General features: G+C 43.4%; 4 protein-coding genes across 6 annotated transcripts; 1 reads left to right on the top strand and 3 right to left on the bottom strand.

The window, feature by feature from the left end:
- Nucleotides 1-5,523: 5,523 nt before the first annotated feature.
- dcakd (dephospho-CoA kinase domain containing) lies at nt 5,524-8,275 on the bottom strand. The gene is made up of 5 exons (XM_057043148.1): nt 7,947-8,275; nt 7,501-7,612; nt 6,864-7,067; nt 6,633-6,720; nt 5,524-6,456 (listed from the first exon to the last, which is right to left on the bottom strand). Exons 2-5 carry the CDS (start codon nt 7,610-7,612, stop codon nt 6,171-6,173), a joined length of 690 nt encoding a protein of 229 aa, XP_056899128.1. The 5' UTR covers nt 7,947-8,275; the 3' UTR covers nt 5,524-6,170.
- Nucleotides 8,276-8,423: 148 nt separating this feature from the next.
- Nucleotides 8,424-10,906, bottom strand: pus3 (pseudouridylate synthase 3). The gene is made up of 7 exons (XM_057043140.1): nt 10,770-10,906; nt 10,081-10,488; nt 9,708-9,985; nt 9,450-9,633; nt 9,209-9,318; nt 8,961-9,133; nt 8,424-8,858 (listed from the first exon to the last, which is right to left on the bottom strand). Exons 2-7 carry the CDS (start codon nt 10,480-10,482, stop codon nt 8,662-8,664), a joined length of 1,344 nt encoding a protein of 447 aa, XP_056899120.1. The 5' UTR covers nt 10,483-10,488; nt 10,770-10,906; the 3' UTR covers nt 8,424-8,661.
- A 4,433-nt stretch (nt 10,907-15,339) lies between these two features.
- Nucleotides 15,340-21,764, top strand: LOC130521763 (myosin light chain kinase, smooth muscle-like). Its single transcript, XM_057025547.1, has 17 exons — nt 15,340-15,468; nt 15,610-15,980; nt 16,767-16,913; nt 16,988-17,104; nt 17,359-17,403; nt 17,482-17,612; nt 17,699-17,855; nt 17,938-18,249; nt 18,328-18,430; nt 18,513-18,716; nt 18,785-19,002; nt 19,468-19,591; nt 19,910-20,062; nt 20,404-20,533; nt 20,652-20,733; nt 20,902-21,042; nt 21,332-21,764. Exons 2-17 carry the CDS (start codon nt 15,815-15,817, stop codon nt 21,535-21,537), a joined length of 2,436 nt encoding a protein of 811 aa, XP_056881527.1. The 5' UTR covers nt 15,340-15,468; nt 15,610-15,814; the 3' UTR covers nt 21,538-21,764.
- A 30-nt stretch (nt 21,765-21,794) lies between these two features.
- On the bottom strand, nt 21,795-26,416 carry coasy (CoA synthase). Of its 3 annotated transcripts, none has more exons than XR_008949445.1 (10): nt 26,291-26,414; nt 24,791-25,543; nt 24,469-24,683; nt 24,207-24,338; nt 23,543-23,732; nt 23,249-23,313; nt 23,087-23,158; nt 22,777-22,874; nt 22,357-22,503; nt 21,795-22,269 (listed from the first exon to the last, which is right to left on the bottom strand). XR_008949445.1 is itself a non-coding variant. In XM_057025569.1 (10 exons), the coding sequence occupies exons 2-10, from the start codon at nt 25,464-25,466 to the stop codon at nt 22,216-22,218; spliced, it is 1,662 nt and encodes a 553-aa protein (XP_056881549.1). In that variant the 5' UTR covers nt 25,467-25,525; nt 26,291-26,416; the 3' UTR covers nt 21,795-22,215. The 3 variants fall into 3 exon arrangements, 2 of the variants coding, with proteins under 2 accessions (XP_056881549.1, XP_056881541.1); XM_057025569.1 differs by having other exon boundaries at nt 23,074-23,158; nt 24,791-25,525; nt 26,291-26,416; XM_057025561.1 differs by having other exon boundaries at nt 23,074-23,158.
- Nucleotides 26,417-27,008: the final 592 nt, after the last annotated feature.

The raw sequence follows: 27,008 nt of genomic DNA, 5'->3' as shown, positions 1-27,008 counted from the left end.
TTAACTGGTCTGTGCAGGAAAGTAACAACCCCCCTCACCCACCCCCGGTCTAAACTTAAGCTTAAGACAGCAGAATTCCTCCAGATACAATTAAGACTGAAGGTCCGTGCCTGAACAGAGGGTCACTCCAGCCAGGGGGCAACTGAGTACTGGCACAGGCTGCTTTCTTCTTGCGGGGGGCATGAGCACATCGTCAGATTAGAAACTTCATGTCAGACTGTCAAAGACAAACGCCCCCGGGACCAAGAGGGACAGCTTTCGCCGCTGTAACCGCTGCCATTGGAGGCTGCCAGCAAGTCCGCAACATCTGTACAATGCTGTAAGTCCTTGAGGGGGAAGACAGTCTCACAGGATGCTTAAATGAAGATTTCAATCCGAAAAAAAGCAGGCGCCCCTCACAACTGTCTTCTTTAGGGTCTAATTAGCACTTTAGTCTTAACCACGCTTGTAAATAACACTAATTATTGCATCACATCGCGAGGATGCGGACAAACCTACGACTTTGTCAGCAATCGATTGTTTCCCATCAAGGTCGGAGTCAGAACCGGAAACAGTGGTAAGCTCCAAACCCCTAGTTATAACGTTGTTTACTTCTCCTGCCGTGAACCTTCTTTACCTCCTACTACAAAACCTCGCTTCAGCTATTGTGTGTAAGTGACACAAACCCCTCCCTGGGGGTGTTTGGCTGCGATGGCGACTTAGCTGAACAACCTACCCAAACAGCCGCTGTTGGGCACTTGATTCCATGATGAAACAGAAGCTGGACTATGCAGCACTTGAACCTTTGACTTGTATTTCCTCTAGTGTCGTCTCAGACTTAAAGCGGGGTACAGGGTTTGAAGATAAGCATTCCTCTGAAAAGCCCTTTAAGCTTCTTTTTGTTGACGTAAGCTTCGTTTCTTGGACTTGGCCGTAGGGATATTTTGAGATTTACTACTGTACCTCTTTTCATCATGTCCTAAGTGGAGGGATTTGAAAGATTATGTCTCCACCACGGAGTGGTTTTAATTGCGGTAATCTCCAGCCGATGCAAACGTAACTGAAGGAAACTTTCCCACCTTTCCTGTATCAGTTTACCGAGATGGCTTCAACCTGACATTTGCTGGGGCCAGTTGTTAAGGCGTGCGGACTTATCAGACGACTGCAGAGCCCCATTTTCGCATCGCTACACGTGTCCTTAAATAAGACAGGAGAATACTAGGCTTGGGGAGAGAACATCCTCTGAAGCCATGTGGGATGTGACGTTAATGACTACTTGGCATTGTTATCTTGAACATCCCCGCTTTACTCTGCAGGGCATCTAAACTTTAGTCATATGCACTGATGAGCTGGATTACCCTTTGTGCGCGTGTATAAATAGTAGTGTTTGGTAACTATTTTAGTATTAGATTTCATCTGGGATTTTCTTCCCAGAAATTCCCCTTATTCAGTCCAGGTACCAGAAGTGACATCGAAATGTACAAAAATAATATGTTATTTTGTGAAAAAGCAAATCTGATATGTTGCATTTCCACCTACCCAGATACTGCACACACAGAAGTGGGCTCGTTATGAGTTGATAATAAGATGGAGAACTAGAAGAGCACCTCCAGAAAGGCTTTTGCTCAGCTGTTTTTGCTAGCATTGGTAGCTAAAACCAGTCAATACCACTACAGAAGCTTCTACAGAAGCATCCTGACTCATTCAAGAGGGAGTGCGAGTACAAGAAAAAGTCAATTTTAAAAAGTTAGCTATTAAAAATAAAGCAGTTAACGTTCATAAAGCAATAGATTGGTAAAGTGGATAAAATGATGTCACAAGATCAAACAATATAGAGGTCTAAAAAAACAAACATTGCCTTTCATTTTGACAACCAGCACTTTTTGGGCAGTGTTGGGCTTTATAGAAAATTCATAATGTTCAGATTCCAATGCTAACAGATGCTAAACAGGTATAAAAGTGCAAGTAGCAGAGCAACCACATGATTTTCAGGCTTTTGTTTAGAGCCAAATCATCAATGAAAGTGAAATTACTAAACCTGACATGATAATTAAGATTATCACCACTAAACTCCAGGGGAAGATGAGATCACTCAGTTTATTTAGTGTTGCCATCAACATGGAGCCGATGCTCCAGGGAGAAATGATCTGTCCAGATAAATGAGCATATGCCTATAGAGTTTCAATTAATTAGATCTCACTAAAGTTTCATTGGAGCTATATTTCATTCAGTATTTTTTTTTTCAGTTTTAGAATTTTTCCTGTTAAATGTGTCACAATTTGAAAATGCTAAGCGTATGATAATTACTTTAGCTAGACTATGTGGACTATCAATAGATCAATTTTTAAAGTTCTAGAGAGGGAAAAAGTGCTTGTTTCCCCAAACAGGAAGCAGTCTTGAGCCAAGCAGGACGGAGCATCAAGAGAGCTGGCCTTCTTCTTCTCTACTTGTGAGACCAGCCTGCATGCATGATGGGCACTTTATCCCATTCTTTGCAAGACCGACACAACATGCCCCCCACCCCCCACTTTCTTTGCCCGCGCCTTGCTCTCGAATCTGCGGCCTGTCCAGCGTGTCAGTGACTCAATACCGCCGTCCTCGCCCTCTTGTGGCTCTGACTGGGTCCAGTCTAACGCAGAAGGACAGGCTGAGTCATGCAGCTGGGGATGCTCCGCTGGCGTGTCGCCTGTCTCTTTACCTTAACGCAGTTTTGTGGATGCAGCCTGACAAGGGGCTGCAGAGGCTCTGCAAGTGCCCCTTCCTAACCATGACACCAGATGTCGGAGTTCAAGAGCACTGCAGTTACCCGGGCCGGTTTATCCTCTGCATTGGAATCACGCTGCATGAGTCTGTGACCTGATGTACGATGTTGTTCTTCTCTGTTTCACCTTGTTCTTTGAAGAAAAGTTTTCCTCGCCATTCTGTTGTGCGGCTTTTGTCAACCTTTCCTGCTTCAAAGGTGTCTTGCTGACGTCAGACCTAAAGGAGGTCATCTGCAGCTCCAGATTTGGCAGAACAGCTGTGATTGGCATGTTCTAATTGTAAAATCTTTCAATTAAATAAAGAAGTGTGTAAAGAGAAATTGGTTGGGGCTGTTTCTATTTATCTCTGCATCAATTTATCACACTGGGCTGGAGGTTGATTTGCAGAACTCTTCGATGTTTTGACATAGCCATATTTCTGGGTCCATCAATTTTTACATCCTGCAATATAAATGACACTTATTGTCACTTTATTAAGGCACCTGGGGTATCAGGTATATCAGTGGATGTGTTAGAAGCAGGAAAACTAGGCAAACTTTAGGACCGAGGTGCCCCAATCCAGTCCTTGACAGCCTCATCTGAGCCGGGTTTTTGGCCTACCAGGCAACAAACAAAAATACAGTGACGTCTACCCGCTCGGAGACAAAACCCGGCGCCACCGTGACCCTTGCGGACTGGAGTTGGTCACAACTGCTTGAGGATGTGCGCAAGTTTAATAAGCGCCAAACTTTGATACCAAGACAACTGGCACAGATCGTCTTCAAAACTGCAGCTCTTTTGTGGTGTTCCCAGTGGTCAGTCTCTATCAGGATTGGTCTAAGAAAGGTAGTTAACTGGAGACAGGGTGACCTGATGGGGGACCCGATGATCTGGGAATTAAAAGGTTGGCCCAGGTTACCGGATCCAACAGAGGAGCTACTGTAGCTAAGCGATAAAGAAGGTGTTGGTGGTTCTGACAAAATCAGTGTATGAGAATTGGGATTAACTGGACCACGGTCCAATGGAAGAAGGCGGCTTGATTTGACGTGTCACATTTTGTTTTACATCACGTGGGTTGCTGATGCTCACATGACCAACATTTGGCACAAGGGTGTACTATGAAAAGAAGGCAAGCCAGCTTAGACAGCTTGGTTGGGAAACCACAGGTTCTGCCATGGGTCGGGATGGTTTGGGCAGCAAAAATGGGGCTGACACACTATTTGGCCCAGGATCACTTCGTTATACCCGATTGGTGTATTTGTAAAGGCGAAACACTACGCTCACCGTACCGGTGTACATAAATGCAACACCGCGCTGTTCAGAATCATAAATCAGTGGATTTTTTTCCATCCGTGCTGAGCTGAAGTCAGACAGCACAGTGAGAGGAAAGTTATTCAAGCGTGGCGCGTGAACACCCACACAGATTAGTCAAGTGAAAAGAAGGCATGCGGATATGCGTGGAGCTACATTTGAAAGACGTTTGACTCTTACATTCACACTGGCCCCAACAGATTTTTTTTTTTTTTAAAGGCCTTTACTGGGGAAAAAATTATATATAAATATAAGATTTATTTTTTGTCCCCTGCTTAATATTTAAAGTTTGCCACCCTGAGGCAATACATGGACTTTTCATTCTGGAGATAAACAGGAGACCCTTAAGTAAAATGAAGGAATGCAATTGTTATTGCAAATTAATTCAGGCCACCAACTGTCCAAAAATCAAATCTTCCCCTGAGCTGATTTACCTGTCCCGGTGGCGCTGGGGCAGGGAGGGGACACGATGAAAACCCAGCAAGAGTCAACGCACGCCGCGGGGGCCACAGGCTATCTCTCTGAAAATGATTTCAAGATTACGGAGGCCTCCCTCTGCCCGCCGTGACGATGCCACATCCAAAAAACCGTGCCGGATTGTGTCGGCATGCGTGCACCCTTTCAACATCTTAACGAGGCAGGACTTTTACCTTTTACCCTCAGACTTAAACCCAATTTAAATTCAGACTGAGGCTTGGCTGCCACTCTGGGCCTGAGGCGCCACACTTGCTGGTATAGATAGTCTTCAGTCCACACTCTGCATCTGTTCTCCACCTGGGTGTGTGTGTGTGTGTGAGAGTGGGAGGGGACACAATGTGAAATCTCTGCTGAACAGCTTGCTGCCCAGCAAAGCATGTCACCCTTTGGATCACCACTGATTTGCAGGTTTCTTCATCTCGGCACGAAATCCCTGCATGGATCGTGTGCGATTGTGTGTGCGATGTAGGCAGATTTGCATCATGTCCGTAGCATCCGATTTTGTGCACTGCATATGCATTAAGATGTTGCCATGCGTTGCTGTTAACCCCACCCCGACTCGTGTCACTTTGCATTACTTCTGTAGTGGCTTGACAAAACTGAAGGGAGCAGACCAGCTGGGGTTTTCAATGGAGCCAAGTGAGCCATGCAGGCTGCCAGGACCTCGGCGCCAGGATGATGTCACCTTATCTGCCCGCAGGCCTGAATTCAGATAGGATGGGAGCGAGGCCATCGTAGACGTCCACGATTATAAGCTTATTATGTTCTCTTGATGCCCCGTAACAGTCGAGATTCTCAATGTTTGATTTCATGATGGCAGCATCCAACATACCCAATTGCATTATGGGAAATGTAAGTAATCTCTCAATTATGATGTGATGGACCAGATAGTTTCCTAAATTTGCCAAAAAAAAGGTCTACCCATTGTAGAAAACTGTCCCTTTTCAAGCTGTAATATTACTGTGGCACAACTAAAGTAGCACATTTAGAGAAGCACATTCACAACACAAGACAGTTAGCATTTATCGTTTATATTTTAAAGCAGCAGGATGTGTGCAAAAAATACAGATCACAATATTTACAAAAGACGGCTTAAAGCGTAAGAAAATACAGATAAAACAGTGATGTAAATTTGCTGTTTTTTAAAAATAGATCTAATACATCCCTTCATATACCTTTAAGCAAACGGTTGTGATACAATTGTTAGCAATCGCTAATAATCTGCTTATTTAGCTTAATGTTAATTTTACTGCACAATGTGAAACATTTTCAGACTTTTTTTAGGAGTGAAAAGAGAATAAATTAATAGATTCCAGGAAAAGAAATTTATCTTAGCAATCATAATTCTATATTACATTCTTGATAAAAATTCCAATAACAACCGGAATTATCCCATTAGTGTTCGTGCCATCACTGGAGCAACTTCAGTGAATATTTCATGTTTGATTACGTGTGTGTGTGTAAGAAGAAGGCTTAAATTTCATATTGAAGTGAAGTAAAGTGGACAAAAACAACAGTACAAATACGTCAGAGCATGTTGTGTCAGAAATCTGAGTCAGAGCAGACGGCAGAGGACGCTGTAACATTGAAACGGATCCCACTGGATTGCATTTATACCCCTGGTGTGCCTGTGTAATCCCTCCTCCTGATATTCTCCGTCTGTTAGGAGAGAAGTGTCTTGGCTAAAAACACAAATATCCCACCCAGACCAGCAGCCGCCGCAACGGCCACCACCCTCACTGGGAGGAAATCCATGGAGTCCTCCAGCTTTGTGTGCAACTTCAGGACCTGCCGGTGGGTGTCCTCTGGGCTGCCAGAGTTCTCGATCACGTGATTGGCTATGCTGCGCTTTTCACTGAGCGGCATCTGCGCGGCCACGCGCTGCTCGGCCTGCTCCCGGGTCAGACCGTCTCTCTGCATCAGGCGTGATAGCTGAGTGGCAAGGTCACTGCAAAGGAACAGACAAGAATGGCTCATTAGTGTGGCTTGTTAAAAACTCTAGAGGCTGTGAGTCACACATTAGCATCCAGGGAGCTTCAGACGGTTGGGCAATAACTCAGTAGTCTGAAATTGAATGAAACATTTAAATGTAAAAACAAGACCAAAAAAAAGAGAAAGCCTTACCAGTAAACGACTACAGTGTGGTTCAGAAACTTAGTGAGGCGTCTGGTTTCAAAGAGAAGGGGCACATCTAACACCACATAGCGGTACCCTGAAAAGAGAAGAGTCAGCCCTGAGATATTTAAAGGCAAAAACCTTGATAAATATTTCTTATTATTGTCTGTCATTTAAAACAATTGAAAGTTTAAAATCAGCCCAGAAAGGTAAACATGCTCCCGGTTTTAATCGCAGCACCTTTGAGGAAGTGGAACAGGACCTCCTTGAGCATTGCTCTGTGGATCTCCGGGTGGGTGATGGAGTTCAGTAGCTTTCTCTTCTCTGCACTGGCAAAGATGAGCTGACCCAGCTTCTGCCGGTCGATCTCCCCGTTCTCAAGAAGGATCTCAGAGCCAAAATGGTGCACGATGCGGGTATAGGCAGGTGTGTTGGGTGCCACAACTGCTCCCAAAACAGGTAGAGTGTTAATACTTTAACTAGAAAATAATGTTAAATGCGTGTAATGTGAGCTAAATTGCTTAAAAAGATGTTTTACACATCCCTTTTTCGAATTAACCTGCATTCTTCAGTCATATAATACACAAAAATGTAACTGTATTCACTTAAAGTGTGCTGAGCATCATTTAAAGCCCAGGAGTCTGATCTGAAATGAGTTTCCCTTATTTGATTTGCTTTATTCACCTACTACTGTGACCTTTAACTGGACCACAAAGCCAGCACATCATCACAGCACAGACAGCTGTTGTGACTCTCCCCCCCCCAGTGTTGTCTTAATGAACTCCCTACAGGGTCTAGTGTCTTTGTGATCTAATTGAGTTTACATGTATGACACTTAAACCTAAGGAAAAATCGCAGTGGAGACACGTTCACCAACCTTTCCTGGCCACGACATCAGCATCAATGATGGGGCACCCAAGCTCCTTCAGCATGGAGGACACCGAGCTTTTTCCTGAGGCGATACCTCCTGTCAGTCCCACCAGGAACATCTTCAATCACACATAAACGCTATCAATCAATCAACCTTTAGTTCTCCCCAATGGGCAATTTAAAAGGCACATTGAAGAAACACACACAAGTACAAAAAAACCGTTTAAAACGTTAGTTGTGTTAAATGTTGAGCAGATCTATAATTTTGATATGGCAAAATTCATTGGTGGTCTGAAGCACAATATTAAATATATATCACTTTTCATAAACAATATCAGGCTGCAATTTGCTTCACAAACAGTGCGATTTAAATCATTTCGAAGACCATAGCGTTAAGGAGGGTGATTATAATTTGTAGCCCATAACTGGCGACACTATAGATTCGTACGTTACCGTGATTTTCTTATATTTAAGGTGACGTAACGTCGTAGTCCGCGTTGACCCTCGGTAAAGTGTTGCAATGTAAACACGGATTGTTAGCGGGCTCACGCTAGCACATATGTCGCTCGGGTAAAAGCCAGCAAAGCCGCGATCATCTCTTTTCTTTGCGGCTCAACACCACTCAAGCCTGTCAAAAGTTTGGACACGGTACGGTTGTTGGAATTCCAAGCCCTAACGCAACTAAATCCAAGCATTTCTTTTTAGCATTGAAGGTGCCACCGTAATATTTTTCCGAAAGGTTGCACAATATTTCGTTCCGACGGTTCCGCCTCACCAACTTGCCTCTTTCTCCTCCAATCCGGGGAGAAACGTAGTTTTCAACTTGAAAATATCCAACTTTAATAAATTCCTTATATGAAGAAATACAACCCTAAATGTAAGGCCTTAAAATCTGAATAAAAGGAAGAAGAGGCATCCTATAAACACTGGTTCTTTGTAGCATTATTTAGGTAAGCATGTTTATTTTAATGGAAATTAGATATTTGCATATCCAATTATGTGAATATGTAAACAATTTCTTGTTCAATATTTGAAAAATCAGATAAGGAAGCAAAAAAAAAAAAAAATTAGCAAGTCCATTTTCCCTGCAGAAATGATCAATTTCTCTCTTTGACATTTGTTTTGATTTTGATTATATTTCTGCAGACTGGAGCTGGATGAAGGATTTTTAGAAATGTTTGGACCTTTTGCCCTTGTGGACTATTTCCTCTCCATTCTCCCCTTTTTCCAACTCCAGCCGCCCTCTCTTGACAAAAAGATCTATCCTGGACTGGAGACTCTCACAGCGCGGACGCTCCAGCAGCGGCCGGTAGGTTCTCTGCCTGGTGCCTTCAATGAGCCAACAGTGGTCAGATGAAGCTCCACCTGCAGATGGAAGAGGTCAAATAATTGTTTAAATGTGCAACTAGCATGGAGGACACACTACAACAACCATTCCTGTCTGCACATTCTTAATGAATATCCCACCTGTGTTCTCCAGACCCTTGATCATTCCATGGAGGACGTGGGTCCGGACTGCACTTTGGGTCCAGTGATGCTGTAACGTAGACAGCACGTGGTTCACTTCATCATTGCTCTGCTGCCAGTCCAAACCTTCGAAATGACAGTCATGCAGCACCAGTGGGTAGTCAACTGCCATGCTGGGGACAGGAAGAGACAATGTAAAATTTCCTCATACAAGTGGTGTATCCAAGTAAACATGCATATGGATTTACCTGTACTGAGGCTTTCTGGGGTTACTCTGAACATCCAGCAGCTGATTAATTATCTCTGGTGCTTCTAGCTCCTGTCCTATTAGGAGTAGCAGTGCCATCATGCATCGCACCTGTGGTACCACAGTAAACACAAATATAATTAATTAAATAAGTTAAACCATAAAAACTACTTGTGGGCCTCAGATACGGTAATACCAAATAAAAACATGCAATTACACACTGATGTCAGATCTCCTAATACCTGGTGGTAAAGGAAGGCCAATCCCTTGACCTCAAATATGAAGATGTCATACTGGTCTGTGCTGGAAGCATGGATAGGGTTCACAGGCCTGATTGATGCTGATAAAATAGTCCTTTCAAATTGCAACACTCCGTTGCCCACATCCATTTTGCACAGGTTTCTGAAGTCATGCTTGCCCTCGTATCTGTTGGGTAAGGAGTTTCTCCATTTAGCTTCACGTGGTTATGTCAGTTTCTTTAACTCTGTGCTTTCCCCCACCTTTTTGCAGCATCTGCCATCAATTCCAAATTTAGAGCTCCTCTGGGGAAGTAGTATCGGTACGTGCGGGACTGACAATCAAAGCGTGCGCTGAAGCCCTCTTCTGCAGGTGCCCAGTCCAAGATCCGGATGTCTTGTGGCAGGACTCTGTTCAGCATCTTCACATAAGGAAGCTCAGAGACAGCCGCTTTAGTTTTTGCACCAGCGTCAACCGTTTCAGGGAGTCTGACTCCAAGTCCGCCACAAAACTGTGTTGAGCGCAGATCTATAGTAATGACCTGTAGAAAACATAACTTCACTTAAATACACCCAATTACAAGAAAGGGTAAATAGAGGCGAGTAGAGACTGAACAATGAACCTCAGTGAAGTTACCTGAGAAAAAGCACTGACTCCTTTATCAGTGCGACCACACCGGTGATAGTTGGATGTCTGTCGATCCTGAATAAGACATGTCTTCTGTAAGGCTTCAAAGAGTCTGGCTTCCACTGTGTGGCCTGTGTTCTCCTGGACAGCAAAACCCTGGTAGGACCATCCCAGATAAGCCAGCCGCAGAGCCACATGGCGCCGAGGGTGGGCGGAAAAATCTAAAGGACGTTTTCCTGCTTTTTTCCGCCTTGTACTGACGTTATCGTTTGGTGTGCATTGACTTTCACAAGGACTGGGAGATAAATCGGATAGTAGTGCTGCATCACTGCTGCCCTCCTTCAACTGGGACTTGAGTTTCTCCAGCTCTGCCTCCAATTCCTTCACTCGCTGCATTAAATCCTTGGACATGCTGCACTGTAAACACAGAAAGTAGCTTGTTTTCTGGAAAGCAACAACGTATTTGCTAAATAAGCGCACTTAAAACACATGTCTACTTGTTATTCTTTTAAATCTATTGCTATTTTAATTGTGGGGCGACACAACATTGCGATGACAATCCAGACATTGCCATGAACTAAAGCACATTTCTCGTCCTGACGAAAGGCTGTACAGCCTGATTTGAGCATTAAATGTTGCGCTTCGATAAACTACGCCAGTGGACGTGTAATAATACCACACTAAAACAGCTAATTTACCTGATTTTGCACTTAAAGAGTAAATCAAGCGTTCCTTGTTGCTGAGGACACGGAACTATTAGAGAAGTGGACACGGTGTTGGGGGCGGAGCCTTTGTGCCGCGTGTCGAAGCCAATAACACTTGTTTTCCGGGTCTGACAAGAACGCTACTGCGCATCTTTGTAGCCATATAGGGGCGATATCTTTTCCGATAAGCGCGGCAAACGACCGCTCGGGCTCTCTCGGGTTCATTCGATAGTTTCCGTGGTCCTGGCCGCGCGTTTATGAGCCTGCTCACGCGCTCATTGTGGCCGAGCCGCTGGAAAGAGGCTATGACTGGAGGTGGCGTTTGATTAATTTATAAATATAACAATTTAACAAAAAAAAACAACACAATTACTAATATCAAACAGTGATGTGTTCCACTTAGAGGTGTTAATGTGTGGAATAGCTCTGATTATGAATTAAAACTAAATAAACTTTTATACAATGCGACAATTAGAATTTGGTCTTCTTTTGAAAACAAATGTTCCTGTGTTGAGATATTTATCAATCTGAGAAAAAATGTTAAATTAAGCGTCTAATTGCAAAAATTGACGCACAGTTACACTGATTTAATCTCGCCTCCCTAATATTGAAGATGGATGAATTAAAGATAAAATCCACTTCTCAACCAGCCAGTTGGTTTGCTTTGAGTGACTATCGTAATTCTGGTTGATTACGAAATGACAGATAATGATCCTCTCCTCTCCTCTCCTCTCCTCTCCTCTCCTCGTCCTGCTCAAGGCTTCTTCCTGTTAAAGGGGAGTTTTTCCTTGCCACTGTTGTTTGTCTGGGGTTAGGCCCTGGGATTCTGGAAAGCGCCTTGAAACAATTTTGATTGTAAAAGACGCTATATAAATAAAGATTGATTGATTGAGTACCGCTGTTTGGCCAGATGCCGTTTGCTTCTAAGTCCACTGCTTAAGTGCACGTTTACTGACGACGGAAGTCGGACCGATATTAATAACGGATGCGTTTCCCTTTTGAGGGATTGTGGGAAATGTAGTTTAGTGGTGAAGGCGCCAACGTTAATACAAATCTGTTCCATTTTGGGGCATACGAAAATAAAACAACAGTACGGCTGGCTTAAGATATGTTGTTTTGTTTTTTTTTAATGCGCGATCATCTATTTATTTATTTTTTTCCATGCAAGGAGAATATCAAAGTATGCTTTTTTTTAATTCTTGACTATAATTTACGTGTCAGCAAGCATTGCGAGAAATGTATGATAATAGTTACCAGTTCTAACCACAACTATCAACTCATTCGGGAACACAGTCTTCCGTATATGCGCTTGCAACAATGGGAAATGATCCTGCTTGCACATCTGTAACTGATAAACCTCTTTGAAACATTTCAAAAATATTTTATGTCACTCTTAGATTGTCTTAAGTCTGTGTTTTGACCTGAGTGAACAACCACTATAGTTGTTTTGATGCCATTGTTCATAAAAGTATATTTAATTTCCGTTCATTATCGTCTGAGTTAACTGCGAGTAATATTACGGCTGTTTTTAATCACATTACTAAGAAATTACCCATTTAGATAATGTGAACCATATGAAATATAACCGAAAGCTAAAATAAAATAGTTAACATTGGGTGGGGGTTGGGGGTAGGAGAACACTCAGTAGATCATCTGTGCTTCATCAGTTATTTTTATCATCAGAACTCCATGCAGATGTCTGCTGAAAATGTTGCCCACATTTTGAAACCTCTCTGCACTCTCTGTACAAAAGACTGGAACATTATTGGTATATATTGGTGCAGTTTGAATTTTAGTGATTTAATGGCAAATAAAGTTGTTGGTTTTTGTTTTTTGTATTTTTACCAATTTGATCATCCAATCTCTTAAACACAATATATAAAATGTAAATATGTATTATTTGGATTTATTTCTTTTGGACCACTGCCTTTGAGACATTGTCAGAGAATTGGCACGGATGTTTGACTTTGTCCAATGCTAGATTATGTCTACAGTGAGCGTGAGAGTCGTTTTGGTTTACTGGTGTTTGATGGACCCCTCTCAACCATGTGAATAACACATGCAGCAGGGTCCCTTTGACGCATTTTCTGGGAAAAGGAAGTAGGCCTACAGTAATTGACATAATTGGAATTCTACATAACAGAAACATTGTCCTCCTCAGTCTTTGCGCTTCCTGTTTTGGACTCAACCAAAAGATAAAGTCTGAAAAGTTTTTCTGGGAAAGTGGGGCATTTTTTGGAGTCAAATGTAGAAAACACTTTTGAAAATGTGCAGTAAAAATGAAAAGAAAAAAAGGCTTTTTACCTTATTTGGCTCTTTCAAAAGAATGCAGGAATTCAGCTGGCCCAAGATCATGCATATTTTAGAGGTGATGTTATTTCAGATAACTTATCTGCTTTATTTATTTATTAGACATGCAGCAAGGAGGTTATATGACAGCAGGCATGTCTAAGTTAGCAAAATAACTAAAAATGTTTTTAATATATTCAATGACATTTTCAGGAAATGTTTATAATGGGCCAAGGGTGAGCCCATTAAATTTTGGTGACATTCCGGATCCCAGAGGTACTTTAACAATCAGCTTTGATCATAAAGTAATTTGCTGTGTTCCATAATTTTGTATTTCTACTGACTATATACAGTATAAACAATAATATGGGCGTAAGTCATAATATGTTTGGAAATTACCTTATATTTAACTCCAACAAACTCCAATAAAGGAGTACAACCCAAATCTCGACAATATACGGCGGGAGGTGAACTCATTGACAGCATTCCAAGTGATTTATGTATGAGTTTGTGTGGGGAAATGAGCTGCTTGGTAGAGGGCTGCATTCTCTGACTGCTTTGTTTCTAGTTTATTTATTTGGATATTTATTTGTATCTTTTCAGGATACCAAGACGAAATGAAGATCAGAATCTGATTGAGCAAGAAATGAAAGCTGCCTCAGCTAGTCTAAAGTGAATTAGCTCAATTTGTTTCCTAGTTGTTTTGGAAAATTTTGCTTTTTCTTTAGAACATGTCATGGGAGTACTTAAATCTGATGATCAGTAGGGAGAAATAAAATGTTAATCTTTTTTTTAAACCAAAGATATGCTGAAATAAACAAATTTTACTTTCCAATGAGATCAAACGAACAAAACAGAACAAATTAGCACTTGTTAGCCAAATGTATTATTTTGTAAATGTAGCACCAAATAGGGAAATTCTCTTCTGCTTCAACAGTCTCCTCTCTTCAGTTAATTCCTGAACAGCACATTTAAACTTTTTTTGGGAACATGTTTACATCTGATTGTGTTGAGGAACATTTGCCTTTTCTAAAGGGGAAATCAGAGAGCTGGGATGAGCACATCTGTCTGCCAGTAAACACTTTAGATTTGCTAATATTTGGTTCTGAAACAGGCATACACTCGACTCTCGGGACACGTGTTTGCAGGCTAAAGTAAACTATGTGCCTCCTGCCATATGGTACTACTTACATCCTCACATTCCAGAATGGAACTGCTTCCTCCTATTGTTACTCTACACCAGTGCTTCTCAATTATTTTCTGTTACGCCCCCCCTAGGAAGAAGAAAAACATTTTGCGCCCCCCCCCCCCCCCCCCCACTATAATTAGTGAAATTGAAATATGAAATTGTTATAAATACACCTCTGCATAACATTGTATCCTTATTAACATTAAAGAAAACAAAAAAAGAAAGAAATATAGACCAAAGCGGGATGATTGTTGCCAATATTCGGCACGTTTTCGCTGAAAAAACGCTATAAATGCTTCGTCATATTTCCTCATCTTAGCTTTCGTTTGTCTCATTATCTTCGTCTCTCTCCGCCCTTCTTTTCATCACCGTTAAGTATTTTTTCATGGTATCTCTTGATGGTTTGTTTACTGCACTTCCATGTTCTCCGGGGTCACGCCCCACTATTTGAGAAGGGCTGCTCTACACCAATTACTGAACTGAATCCATTTAAGGCCACAAAATAAGTGTTTCATTTAGAGTCACGTCATCAATCCCAGTTTTTTCTAAGCTTCGCGTTTGTATGTCTTTAGTCCAGTATGAGCTGAACAAACACCACTGTTCTGTAAATGTGAGTCCTCCTCTCTTTGGTGCCATTTTAACCTCCCGACATTGTCTCAAGGGGTTGATTGATGGAAGGTGTGTCTGGATTTGCTTTTCCCCTGAGGTCAACTGTTTTCACGCTATACTGCCAACAGGTGATGTGCTTTAATGGCGAGACCTCAAAGGTTGTGTTTTCACTCCTGTGCTGTGGAAAAAGTGGGGGTGGGATGGGGGTGGGGTGTTTTCTAACATGACAGCAAATGGGGAGAAGAAAGAGAAAAACTTTGCCCTGTTACCGACCCCCGCACAAAAGGTAAATTGCAGGCATGCCCAAAAGCCTCTGTGTTCATTCCATTTGAATGTATATGAGCCTCATTTACAAATGTGGCCCCATTTCAACTTTTATTGAGAACTCTTGTGGTTTGGGACGACTGACGTGTCTGCGTGTTGTCTGTCACACAGCAGAGAATTCAAACATGAACAATTGCCCACATGAAAGCTGCCTTACAGGCTCTTCCTGATTCCGCCGTGACTCCCTGTGTGGCTCCTCCTCCGAATCATAGGGGATATGTAATAATAGGCTACACGAACTACCCAGGGCAAAGTGAATCTAATAGTGAAGAGAAGCAGCAGGTAAAGTGGCCTTTCTAATCTTGTCTGCTCCAGACTCTTCTTGTATCTGTTGAATGTTTTGTCACTCCCACATGTTTCCTAATCTGTCTCAACATCTCTTTTGTTTTCTAACCCCCCTGTGTGCCTCTCTTATTCCATTAGGCCAGAGGCACCGTGTGGGCTGGGTATGCATGTTTTCAGCAGGGCTTTCCGATAAAAGTGGCCTTTTCCCGCATATGCTGGTGCTGAAAGGTCTGAAGCCAGAGGCCCCTCCTGCTAGCAGCTGAGAGGATGTGTGAAAGGGGACGGGGGTGAGAATCCAACGCATTAGCTTTGGACTACATGCCCGCATCTGTTCCACTCAAGGATGGACAAGGAGGGACAGAAATCAAAGACCTTTGTATCTACTTTCCGGTTGGTCCTAAAGCCAAAAGCCAGCACGTTGTTAGTTGTGAAGCAAAAAAATGATGGACTGGATACAAAAAACAGGACTTTAACAGGGAGCAGCAACGTGGAAGTCTCATCTTCAACAGGTAAAAACAGAAAGTTGACTTGGGTGAATGTGTGGTAGTTTCACGACTCCTCTTTCAAAGCTCCTGCAGGCATTTCATTTTTTAACTTGCTTCTCTCGACCCTTGCACCAATCTATTCATATCAGGGAGAGTAAGCTTTGATGTTGGGTTTGCCCTTTGTCAGAACATTAGTTTGGTTCAGATCTGTTGTTTATTCAGAGAAGATACTGTTTAACCAGAAAGTACACAGGACCTATCTGCTAAATGCTTACCCCCAATGTACACAAGTGCTGATGGCATTCCGGTGATGACCATGTTGGACATTCCAGCTCCTCCAGCTGTAAACACACTCACGGTGGGGAAAACTCTGTAAACACTGCTTTATGTTGAAGCACGGCAACAGATTAAGATGGAAGAAAACAGAAGCAGTTCTGCCTCGAGGCATCCCAGTTAAAATGCACGTCAGAGCTAGTAATTATTTTTAAGACGTCCGGCAAATATCTAAATACATCTGGATTGTGTCGCTTGAGAAATCCAGCGTTATGTTTTGAAAACCTTGACACATCTTGTCCGCTCATCCAGTGTTAGATTACAGACTAGATTCCTACCCAGACACTAGAAAAGCTTTATTTTAAATACACACTTAGTTGGCTTTATTGCTGCAAAAGGAAGCGACGCTTCTTTTCAAGGTGTTATCACAGGAAGTCAGCTTCCCTTCAGTGTTTCCTGGCAACAAAATGGTAGAAAACTCTCCTCAACTGTTAAAATGGATTATTTAAAAGCATGTGTGGTTCTTCTACCATTTAGGCAAGAGCGCGCCATCCCATAATCCTCTACGTAGAAATGGTGTTGCCAGTCAGTCTCAGTGTTCTACTGGAGATGCCGGCACTCACACCTGCAGATCTGACAGCGCTGCTGAGAGGCGGCCAACCAGCGCTGATGTACACATCATAGGTGAAAATGGGAGATTTAGGGTTAATATATTCATCTGTACACCTGAAGAAAACTAATTTCTCTCCATGAAACAGCAACAAGGGAAATTCCTGCAACAAACAAGCAGCTGCACCAGGGGCTGAAGTCAGCTGAAGTCAAAGCTTGGGCCACAAGAGCTTCAAGAGAAAAAAGCCAACAGGATGAAAACTATGGTATATATACAGATATATATTGGTATTTTTGTAAAAACCTGTCAAATATCAACATGAGTCTTGAGTCAGGCGGTTGTAAATTCCTTCACGCAAACCTGACCTGTTTACGTGCTGTTGAGCGTTCTATTCACAGCTCTGTTGAACGCAGCACCATTGCAACCAAACTTGCTTGCTGACCTCTGATTGGTCAAATACCTGTTAAATTTGGCTTTTCTTGCACCTGTGGGCTCACCTGTCTCTCCGTTTCCCAACAGATATCACAGAGCGGCGACGTCAAGCAAAAGCCTCTGCCAAAAAAGGTGAGTTCCATGAGCCAAGCGGGTAAAAGTTCACTGCAGTGCACTTGGTATTGGTGACCGATTGAAAATTCTTCCCAGAGCCACCAGTACAGTTTCTAAACCCACCAGAGCAGGTGGAGGTTCGGGTGGGAGAGCGGGCCCGACTACACTGTGAGTTCAGGAGTAGCTCTGTCCCGGTGGCCTGCTGCTGGATTTACAACCGGGACAAGGTAAAAAATGGGTTTACTTTGTTTTCTGGCCCATCTAATCTGCACTTCTGGAATCTGTGCGTTTTCCATTTTAAACATTTTCTCAGGTGGTGGAAACAGCCCAGCGGGTATCGGTCAGAAGCAGTGAGACTCAAAGCAGTGTGGAGATCTCTGGGGCCGGTCCAGCTGACGGGGGCTCCTATACCATCGTAGTACGGAACAAGGAGGGCACAGCCAATCACACGGTGTCGCTGACTGTCATAGGTGAGACTGTTTTTGCTCTGAAGTCGGGCAATGATACGTTCTCTTAATGTCCTCGTGTCTTCACAATCTGGATTGTCTGCAGACCGACCTGACCCACCAGCATCGCAACCAGTCGTTTCCCAGCTGACAAGCGTGTCCTTGGTCCTGTCCTGGACGGGTCCCAGCTACGACGGAGGCAAAGCCGTGCAGGGCTACATTGTGGAGGTCAGACCAGAGGGCTTGGGTAAGACCCCGGGTTGGACTGAACTCGCCACCCGTTGCAAAAGCACGTCCTACCACGTCCGCTCGGGCCTGGACCCTTTGGGAAGGTACCGCTTCCGGGTCAGAGCCTACAACTCGGCAGGGATCAGTGAACCAAGCCAGGAATCTGAGTGTGTCAAGATGGCCACTACAAGTGAGCACTTTAAATGTTTAGGACGATCATATGCACTTGATGCTCGTATGTTTATACCTATATAATCTCTGTGTGCAGGGGTATCGAGGCAGCATCAGCAGCTCGCCTCCTACGACACAATAACCATCAACAGCAAACACAGGGTGACCGACCACTACAATGTGCATGAGAAGCTCGGCGTGTAAGTGTTTTCAACATTTCAACTCGCCCTTAAGCAGCCAGGGAGGTGAGAAGCAAAGCAGCACTGTTTTCCTTTTTTCCAGCGGGAAGTTTGGTGAAGTGTTCCGATTGTCTCATAAAGAGACGGGTCAGGTGTGCGCGGGGAAGTTCTACCGGGCACGGACTGCCAAAGATAGGGCAGCGGCTCGGAAGGAGATCGAACTCATGAACTGTCTCCATCACCCCAAACTGGTCCAGTGTTTGGCGGCCTACGACGCGCGCGCGGAGACGGTGATGGTTCTGGAGTAGTAAGTGACCACGGTGGTAAATTCCCGGTGTTGCCTACTCCGACGCTGAAGTCTTGTTGTCTCCTCAGCATCGCAGGCGGGGAGCTCTTCGAGCGGCTCGTAGACGACAACTTTGAGCACACGGAGCTCACCAGCGCCCGTTACATGAGGCAGATCCTGCAAGGCATGGAGTACGTTCACAAGCAGAACATTGTACACTTGGACCTCAAACCGGAGAACATCGTGTGCGTAGACACGACTGGCACGCAGATCAAAATCATCGACTTTGGCCTGGCCAGCAAGCTGGGTGAGTTGACTGAAATTGTGTAAACATAACTATAATCCCACTGGGTGTATTTTTTCCCGCTAATGTGTATTTTTAATATTTCCTGTTTGCATTTCCAATAAAAGCTGCAATATAGAAAAACCTAATGGCCCTTATAAGGTAGCAGCTTGGTTCGAAGATCAGGCCGGTTTGTTGGTCCCTCAACATTTCCTGTTTTGGTTGCACAACTTATCTTAACAGCATATTTCAGGTCAACACAGTCATTAATTTTACCAACCGCCCGAGATGACAATATCGGGTGTTTCGTAGCTAAATTCCTTGATGTCTGCAGTGACCATTATGTAACAAATAAATACCTCCAGTTGAAGCGGCAAAGCCGGTGGAGCCATTTCTAGCAGAAGACTTTGGAGATTCTCCAGCTTGGCGCCAGGTGGCCCATTTTATTCTCGACTAAATGTTTTGTGATCGTTTCCCTTTCTCTTTCAGAGGACAATAAGCCTTTGATGGTGATGCACGGCACACCCGAATTCGTGGCCCCTGAGGTAATCAGCTATGAGCCAGTTGGCCTGGAGACGGACATGTGGAGCATCGGAGTCATCTGCTTCATCCTGTAAGTCCACTAAACACATCGACTTGGAGGATGAAGCAGGGATTATGCATAAAGAGCTGCTCCGTTAATGACGTTCTAGAATAATTAAATGGTCGGTGACACATATTTTGTGATTGAAGAAAATAAAATGTATCACAGGTGATTTTGGGCAGCTATCTTGTTTCTTTTACTACAATCCCGATTTTTCTGCTATTAGTTGGAGGAAAAAATAAGTTGGTCAACATTTTAGAAAAGGGAAAATCTGTCCTGTGTGATGGCAAATTAAGCAGAATTTTTATTTTTATTATAATGTGATATATCTATATTTTTATCTCCTAGACTGAGCGGAGAATCTCCCTTCCAGGGGAACAGCGATACAGAGACATTGGCGCTTGTGACGGAGGCCTCCTACGAATTTGACGAGGAGAGTTTCGAGGACATATCGGAGCAAGCAAAAGACTTCATTCGATCCCTGCTGAAGAAAGACCGCAGGTGTGCAAAAACTACCCCAAAAAAGGACAAATCACAGTATTTGTCACGGGTGCGCACTATCTGTGCTTGGAGAGTACATCTGTGTGCACGCGCGCGTGATACACGCAGATAAATTCTATCTTGTGCCATATTCCCTGCAGCTGATAATGTCACATTCAGAGTAAAATATTCGTTGTGACATTTGCAGCCAATTTGCATACCAAATTTGCTTACCGGTACCTTTCTTGGAATATTAGAGCCAGGGAGTTTTACTTTCCTTTTTCAATGCAGCAGATGACTAAAGAAAGCTGGGACATTTAAAGTGCCTTTGCCTCCTTTACTCTGTACTCATGGCTTTCCAGATGCCGCCTGTCGTGCACCGAAGCCCTTGTCCACCCCTGGATGATCTCTTTCACCCCCTTGACTCGCTGCTCTACCAAGTCCCTCAACAAGGACAAGATGAGGCGCTTTCTTGCCAAGCGCAAGTGGAAGGTAAAATATGGCCATTTTTCTTATCGCGAGTCAGTGATGACATTTCGAGCCATTGTGAGAACCGCGAGCCTAGTAATAAGTTTGTCATCTGGTGTGATTTGTCCTTTTAAACTTCTAGAAAACCGGCAAGGCTGTTTTGGCCCTGCAGCGGATGGCTAACCTCTCCAACAGGCCAGAGTCTCCTGGCAGCTCCTCAGAGGGTAAGACAGATAAAAGCCCCCTCCCCCCACACACACACACACATTCAGCTTCCTATCTCCTCGAGCCACATACATATGGCAAATGACTTGCCGTTTCCGATTGTCACATCAAGTTTACACTTTTGTGATCAGTAAAGCCTAGTTTCTGCTTTCTTCAACTTCCTCCAGAGCCGGGCTGGAGCCAGGAGGCAGAGGAGGCCATAGAGTCGCTGGACAAGCAGCTGAGGAGTGAACCTCGGTTCAGGCAGGCCCTGAGGGACACCATCCATCCCACAGGAGCTACAGCTCGGCTCACGTGCATTGTCAACGGTAGGGTGAAGGAACTGAAATATTGCTTAGCCAAATGCTAAATCTGCCGAAAAATGACAACAGGCTTTTTCTAAGTTCAATCTGGGGGCAACGTTAGTGATGGCATTGGTCCAAGAAGTCCTTGTGCGAAGGATTTAATGACGGAGAGTCTAAATGTTGCTGTACAAACATGACCTAAACTGAGAGGCTCCTCGGTCAACTAACAAGGAAACCAGATTCATAAAGGTTTACAGCAGCAGCTTTAAACTGATTTTGCATGTAATTTGTTTTCTTGGTGTGATTTTTCTAGGTTACCCCCAGCCGACGGTGCAGTGGCTTCAGAACGGGAACCCCGTGACTGAATCGAGCAGAACGACAATGGAGGAAGAGGAAGACGGGCTCTGCGCTCTGGTTCTGGCTGATTTGAACCCTTCTGACTCTGGGATTTACACGTGCAAGGCTAGCAACAAGCAGGGAGAAGCAACATGCTCAGCTAAACTCAAAGTGGAGATGTGACCACAGAGAAAAAGCTTCTGACATGAGACGAACAAGTTATGGGCTCCAGCGGCCATTAAATGACACAACTCTTGCACAGACGTGTATACTCGGGTCACAACATGCACACCTTGTGTTTACTTTTGCACGTGAATATCAACTGTACTTGTTTTAAAGTAACTGTCTTAATACTGTTTGATAATTTTCTACCCTTGAATGAAAAATAAAAACTGCATTACTCAATGAAATGTGGCTGTAATGTGTAAAGATCACACAGCTAAGCTTCCACAGATGTGAATTTATTGACATTGTGGAACCTTTTTCAACATTAACAGGAGGTTCAGGTGAACAGAAATAGAAGTTCTACAAAGTTCACTTACAGATTGCAATAGCTCTATATCATTTAAATCATCTTTTAATGCCCAGTGCATTTATGTTCCCTCTATTGTGATGATTCAACTGACTGTAATGCACATTACTACATTAATTAGTGTTTTTAAAATATTTAATATTGCAATCATTCTTTTAAACATGACACATGCACGAGTGTTTCAGATATCTAAAAAGAGCTGCACCTTTTGGGGAAAATGGAATCTTTGTTAAGGATACCCAATTAAATCCTCTGTTTAAGTGTGATCTCTCTGAACACTATGTAAGGCAACGGTTGCTCATGACGATCCAAAATGGCTGCTGAATGTTCTACCGTCCTCTCTGCTGGATTCGCTTTTGAAGAAGATTCCAAGCTTTCAATACCTTTTAAAATAAAGAGGGTTTGGGCATAAGTATCAGAAAAATAACATTTTCATGTGTTTTGTCATGTTGGCAACATGCGCATCTGACCTGTTTTTGAGTGACCTGTGGCTCCCACAGTGTGCTGAGGACCACATTTGCACGCTCTACTTGTTTGGCGTTGGACCACTGGCTCTGCAGCCGGCGCAGGGCATCTTCTGAGCTCACACCGTCTCGCTCTGTTATCCTAGTTACTGCCTAGAAGAAGAATATGAGAGGAGGCATCAACGTTCTAAGATCTCAGTACATCTTAAAAAGAATATGGCTTTGGCGCCCTCTAGTGACTTAAACACATAGCAAATAGTCACCTATGTCAAAATATAAGGTTTGGGGAAGAAATCTTGTTAAAATTAAAATATAAACAACATTACTGTGTTGTATTGCCACTGTTCTTTGGTAAATACTGTTATAAAGACACAGGAGATTCAGGCTGGCGTGAGTGCAGGTCTGTAGGTACAAACACAGAATTACCTCCTCATCAGGTATAATGGTAACCCAGACTTCATGGACCATATCTGTCCATCCAGCCTCCAGAAGCACCGCTGCATCCACCACACACACCTGTTTACCTGCCAAAAAAGAGAAACATTTAACAAAGTGAGAATCCAGATTTGTAAGTTCAGCACTTAATGATGTTGCTAAAACATTATAAGACATGAATGACTTTACAGGACAGATAGAAAAGAAAAGAAAAGAATAGAAAAAAGAAAAGGAAAAGAAAATAAACCCTCTGCAGATATCAGATGACATAGCATAATAAATTCATACCATCTTCTCTTGCCTGTCTGATTTTATCCTTTACCAGAAGTGCAATCTCAGGCCATACGATGTCAGTTAGAGCTTTTAAGCGTTCCTAAATGATAAAAAGCAACTTTTTTAGACGTCATACAAGAAGCGGTGCTCTCAAATTCTGCCGCTATGTAATAATACCCAGTCATATTACCTTGTTTCCAAAAACTTTTCTTCCTAACGCACGTCTGTTGATGGTTTTATCTTCATTCATGAGATCTAAAATAAGGAAATAAACATGTGGACTGAGTGTTATATTAAGAAGCAGGATCCATGTCAGCTAGTCTTGACTAGAAGTTAAATTTTGACCATCTTTATCAGGTCACAGAGTTTGTTGCCTATCACTAAACATTGTATCTGTCAAGTTAAAATTTAAGCCAACTATTTAAAAAACAAGCAGCTGGACAGCAATCATGTCCAACCGTCCAGTAAACACGAGCATCCCTACCTGGCCCAAATTCCTCCAGCACTCTGTGATAGGCCGCTGTGCCAGGCCGGTACACCTCGTGTCCCAGCTTGTCGCAGTCGATCCGAACTGCGCCCAGTGCCTCCAAGTGTCTGGCGATGGAGCTCTTCCCACTGCCGCTACCTCCTGTCAGGCCAATAACGTAAGGAAGAGGGGGGAGATGAGCCGTGTCCTAATGCAGAAGAAAAACAGGAGAAAAGCCAAGAATTATTAAAGAATATGTGCACCAAACTTATTCCTTTAAAGTAATCCACATTATTCTCTGGTGTGAGCAGACCACCTCCTCTTAACTCCTATTTACTCAACATCCGGATCCTTCTGTTGATCCAACCACACTTCCTTTAGGATGCTTGTTCAGCTGTAATTTGGGATTAATCTGCTTTTTTTTCGACCCAAAATCAACAACCACTGTAAAACCAGTTAAACATGCATTAAAGATGCATTTACCAGGGGAATAAAGCAAAATCTTATAAATATGAAGCTTGAGCATAGCGTGTACGGCAGTGGGAGGAGCCTAATACCACCAAAAAAAAAGAATTCTTGCTTCCTGTGGAGCGGGTGACAGCCTTTAGTTCCTTTGCTATAATACTGACATTATTATAAATCACCCCTTATTGAAATATGAACAAATTTGAACGCAACTTACTGTAGGCGGCGTAAGAAGAGTGCCCAGCAGTCGAGAGCGGAGGCTGGAGGAGCTGATCTTCTCCTCCTCTGTTTCACTGTGGTGAGAATCTTTAAGCAGCTGGATCTCGTGAAGGACAAGCGCAGAAAGCCCCTGATTTAAACAGAATAGAGGTGCCGTGATCTCTTGTACAGGCATCAAAAGTTATATTTTAATCAGCTTCTTAGGACAAAAACCGCTCAACCGATACTTGAGGCAACACATTGGGATAGGATGCACTTACATTCTCAATCCTTTTCTTGTTTACAGCCTCGCCTCCTTTTCTTGTCTCCTCGCTAACCACAATACACTGTAGCAACGGGTCAACTACAGATATCCCATAGGGGTCTTCGAGGGGAACGATCTCCACCTGTATCGAAGGTTTGACGTCGCGCAAAAACTCCTGAAGCTTCTCCACTCGCAGAGCGTAGGGCTCAATCAGCTCCTTCAGCATTTTTTCTAGAATTCAGAAGACACGGACGTCAGGCAGACCCCCTTTTGTTCAACCTTTTCACACATCCTCCAAATGCAACCATTCCTACAAACAAGCCAAAAAAACGACTCACTTTTCAACATTGCTTGGTCGCACACGCCAATCAGGAACCTTCTATTGGCTAGCAAGCATGAGATGTTGAGCAGGGTCTTGTGAGCCCCGTGAAGCCTGTCAAATGTCCCCCCCACCACCACATCATTGTATGTGTGTAAAAATTCCGCCTTTCTTTCCGCGGTTTCAAGCGCTTCCTCTTTGTCCAGAAATTTTACCAGCTGTGGGTGAAGCAGAACTGACGACAGGCTGGGGCTGCAGACATAGCAGTGGCCCGTGTACCTTTGCAGGCACTGAGTAACCTGATGGGACTGTCCCGGGTCATGCAGAGGAAAGTCTGTGAGCACCACCTCTGGGGAGTGCGACAGACACTGCGGTGTGGGGAAGGGGCAGTTTGCGATGGTCTGAGCCCCGTTAGTGGCACAAACATTGGTCAGCAACACACGGACGTCAAGGTGGCCACATATGTCAGCTGCATTACTGTAAACCCTGGAAATAAATGAAGACAGGTCCACAACCGGTGGTATGAAAACTGGCCGAGGCTGAGTGCTGCTACCCAGGTTCAGCCCCGGGTGCAGGTGAACGTAGAGCGTGCGCTCCACAAGTTGTGCAGCTGAACTGAGCACTGGAGCAATGCGCAATTGGAGGGTATGGAGAGGAGATGTCAACACTAGGATTCCCGTGCTGAACATGGACATGGTTACTGGTTGATCCTGCAACTCACTGCGGATGACCCCCGGTACCTGAAGAGTACCTCCTAGAAACGGAGAAAGCACTGTGTTGGGTGGAAAGTAGAAAGGTAGTTTAGAATAACAAAATTATTCATTATAAGCACATTACAATATTCACACAACCTATAAGAGCATATTGTTGATGTAATCATGAGAACTTTGTTTATATTAGCAACTGTGGTTCTGCGGGAGGTCGTTTCCAAGTGCAGTTCTATTCGCACCAATAGGTGGTGCTGTTGGGCCGTAACCCGTTGGGCTTCTCACAGCCGCCCCCAAAAGTGTCTTGCCAACATTTCTCCCATCAACTGGCGACAACCGAATCTAATAAAAGTACTATTACGCTAATTAACTGCAACATTTCTCTCTCCTGTTGTGCTACACGGAGGATGCGATTTATTGAATTATTTGACTGACAATGGCACTCTTATTGCCTAATGCTTCCCTGACAGCTTCCTTAATGCTGAGGCTCGAAGTCAACAATGTAGTTGAACACAAGAGTATTCCTTAAATCACGTTAAATGAAGCAGTACGCGAGAAACGGCCAAAGGACATCTGGAAAAAGACAACCCCCCCCCGCCCCTCAAAATTCAGAATTGAGTACTGCTCCTTCACTTGACCTCTCGTCAAATAAACTTATGTTGCAATGTTCACATTCCCTACAATGTCACGTAAAGTGTTCATTTATAACGTTGTAATGAGTCAGATAATCCTGCAGCTTCAGTATGAAGGGAAGTGCCAATTCAGAATAATGCGCCTGGAAAGCAAACCTGAAAGTTTGAATTGGCACTTACCCGCTCAGCGTTGAAGCGATATTTCTGTAATTGACGAGGAAACAGTGTAAGTCCCTGCAGCTAGCTGCTAAGCAGCGTTTGCAAGTATCACGTGACAGTTTCTTCTTCGTTTAAGCAGCTGTGACAAGCATTAAACTGCATTCGCGCCATCTAGCGTTCGAAATGCGCAACAGGACAAATTCTGAAAAATGCCACGCATGAATACCGGTACAGTATACCTAATTTTTTTAAAAAAACGCTGCAATAAATAAATAAAGAAGTTTTCATGCACCCCCAGCTACTGCACCGTATACTACTGTTTACTGCTCACTAGGTAACATGAAGTACTTCGTGCATATTTTGCAACATTTCTCATTCCATTGCACCAAGTAAAGTAAAAATAAGTCCGCTTCCAATAATCAAACTCCACTAAATATTGAGTTAAAAGAATCCTGAAGCAAAATTGTGAATTTCACATTGGAAGTTTTTAATTAAATCACAACCCCCCCCCCGGCTGTTAGCATGATAAATGATTATAGTACTGAAAATACTAAACCAATACGTAATATCAGGATTTAAATGTTTAGAGGTTAACTACAAAACTTGACATTAAAAGCCTACTCAGCTATTTTTCATTTGAGGCAAATTTTTCTTTACTATAGTCTTATGTTCGTATGTTCATTGTACATTAAAAAAAGAAATTACATCATTCCAAAATAATTTAAGACTGGAGTAATTG

Source organism: Takifugu flavidus, chromosome 1 (genome assembly GCF_003711565.1).
Source record: "Takifugu flavidus isolate HTHZ2018 chromosome 1, ASM371156v2, whole genome shotgun sequence".
NCBI classification, from domain to species: Eukaryota; Metazoa; Chordata; class Actinopteri; order Tetraodontiformes; family Tetraodontidae; genus Takifugu; species Takifugu flavidus.
The sequence above is the reverse complement of the archived record's forward strand: the minus strand, read 5'-3'. Positions and strand labels throughout refer to the sequence as shown.

What these genes read in the sequence shown, in the direction of transcription:
- coasy (XM_057025569.1), bottom strand. Translation starts at nt 25,466, where the DNA reads ATGTCCATGTTCAGCACGGGAATCCTAGTGTTGACATCTCCTCTCCAT. An exon ending in CGACCAAGCAATGTTGAAAA is followed by an intron (nt 24,684 to 24,790) that starts GTGAGTCGTTTT and finishes TCTGAATTCTAG; the next exon opens with AAAAAATGCTGAAGGAGCTG. An exon ending in ACAAGAAAAGGATTGAGAAT is followed by an intron (nt 24,339 to 24,468) that starts GTAAGTGCATCC and finishes TGTTTAAATCAG; the next exon opens with GGGCTTTCTGCGCTTGTCCT.
- pus3 (XM_057043140.1), bottom strand. Translation starts at nt 10,482, where the DNA reads ATGTCCAAGGATTTAATGCAGCGAGTGAAGGAATTGGAGGCAGAGCTG. An exon ending in ATGGCAGATGCTGCAAAAAG is followed by an intron (nt 9,634 to 9,707) that starts GTGGGGGAAAGC and finishes CTTACCCAACAG; the next exon opens with ATACGAGGGCAAGCATGACT. An exon ending in CAAGGGTCTGGAGAACACAG is followed by an intron (nt 8,859 to 8,960) that starts GTGGGATATTCA and finishes TTCCATCTGCAG; the next exon opens with GTGGAGCTTCATCTGACCAC.
- dcakd (XM_057043148.1), bottom strand. Translation starts at nt 7,612, where the DNA reads ATGTTCCTGGTGGGACTGACAGGAGGTATCGCCTCAGGAAAAAGCTCG. An exon ending in CCTGTTCCACTTCCTCAAAG is followed by an intron (nt 6,721 to 6,863) that starts GTGCTGCGATTA and finishes TTCTCTTTTCAG; the next exon opens with GGTACCGCTATGTGGTGTTA. An exon ending in CACACTGTAGTCGTTTACTG is followed by an intron (nt 6,457 to 6,632) that starts GTAAGGCTTTCT and finishes GTTCCTTTGCAG; the next exon opens with TGACCTTGCCACTCAGCTAT.
- LOC130521763 (XM_057025547.1), top strand. Translation starts at nt 15,815, where the DNA reads ATGGACAAGGAGGGACAGAAATCAAAGACCTTTGTATCTACTTTCCGG. An exon ending in GGAGTCATCTGCTTCATCCT is followed by an intron (nt 19,592 to 19,909) that starts GTAAGTCCACTA and finishes TTTATCTCCTAG; the next exon opens with ACTGAGCGGAGAATCTCCCT. An exon ending in GCTCACGTGCATTGTCAACG is followed by an intron (nt 21,043 to 21,331) that starts GTAGGGTGAAGG and finishes TGATTTTTCTAG; the next exon opens with GTTACCCCCAGCCGACGGTG.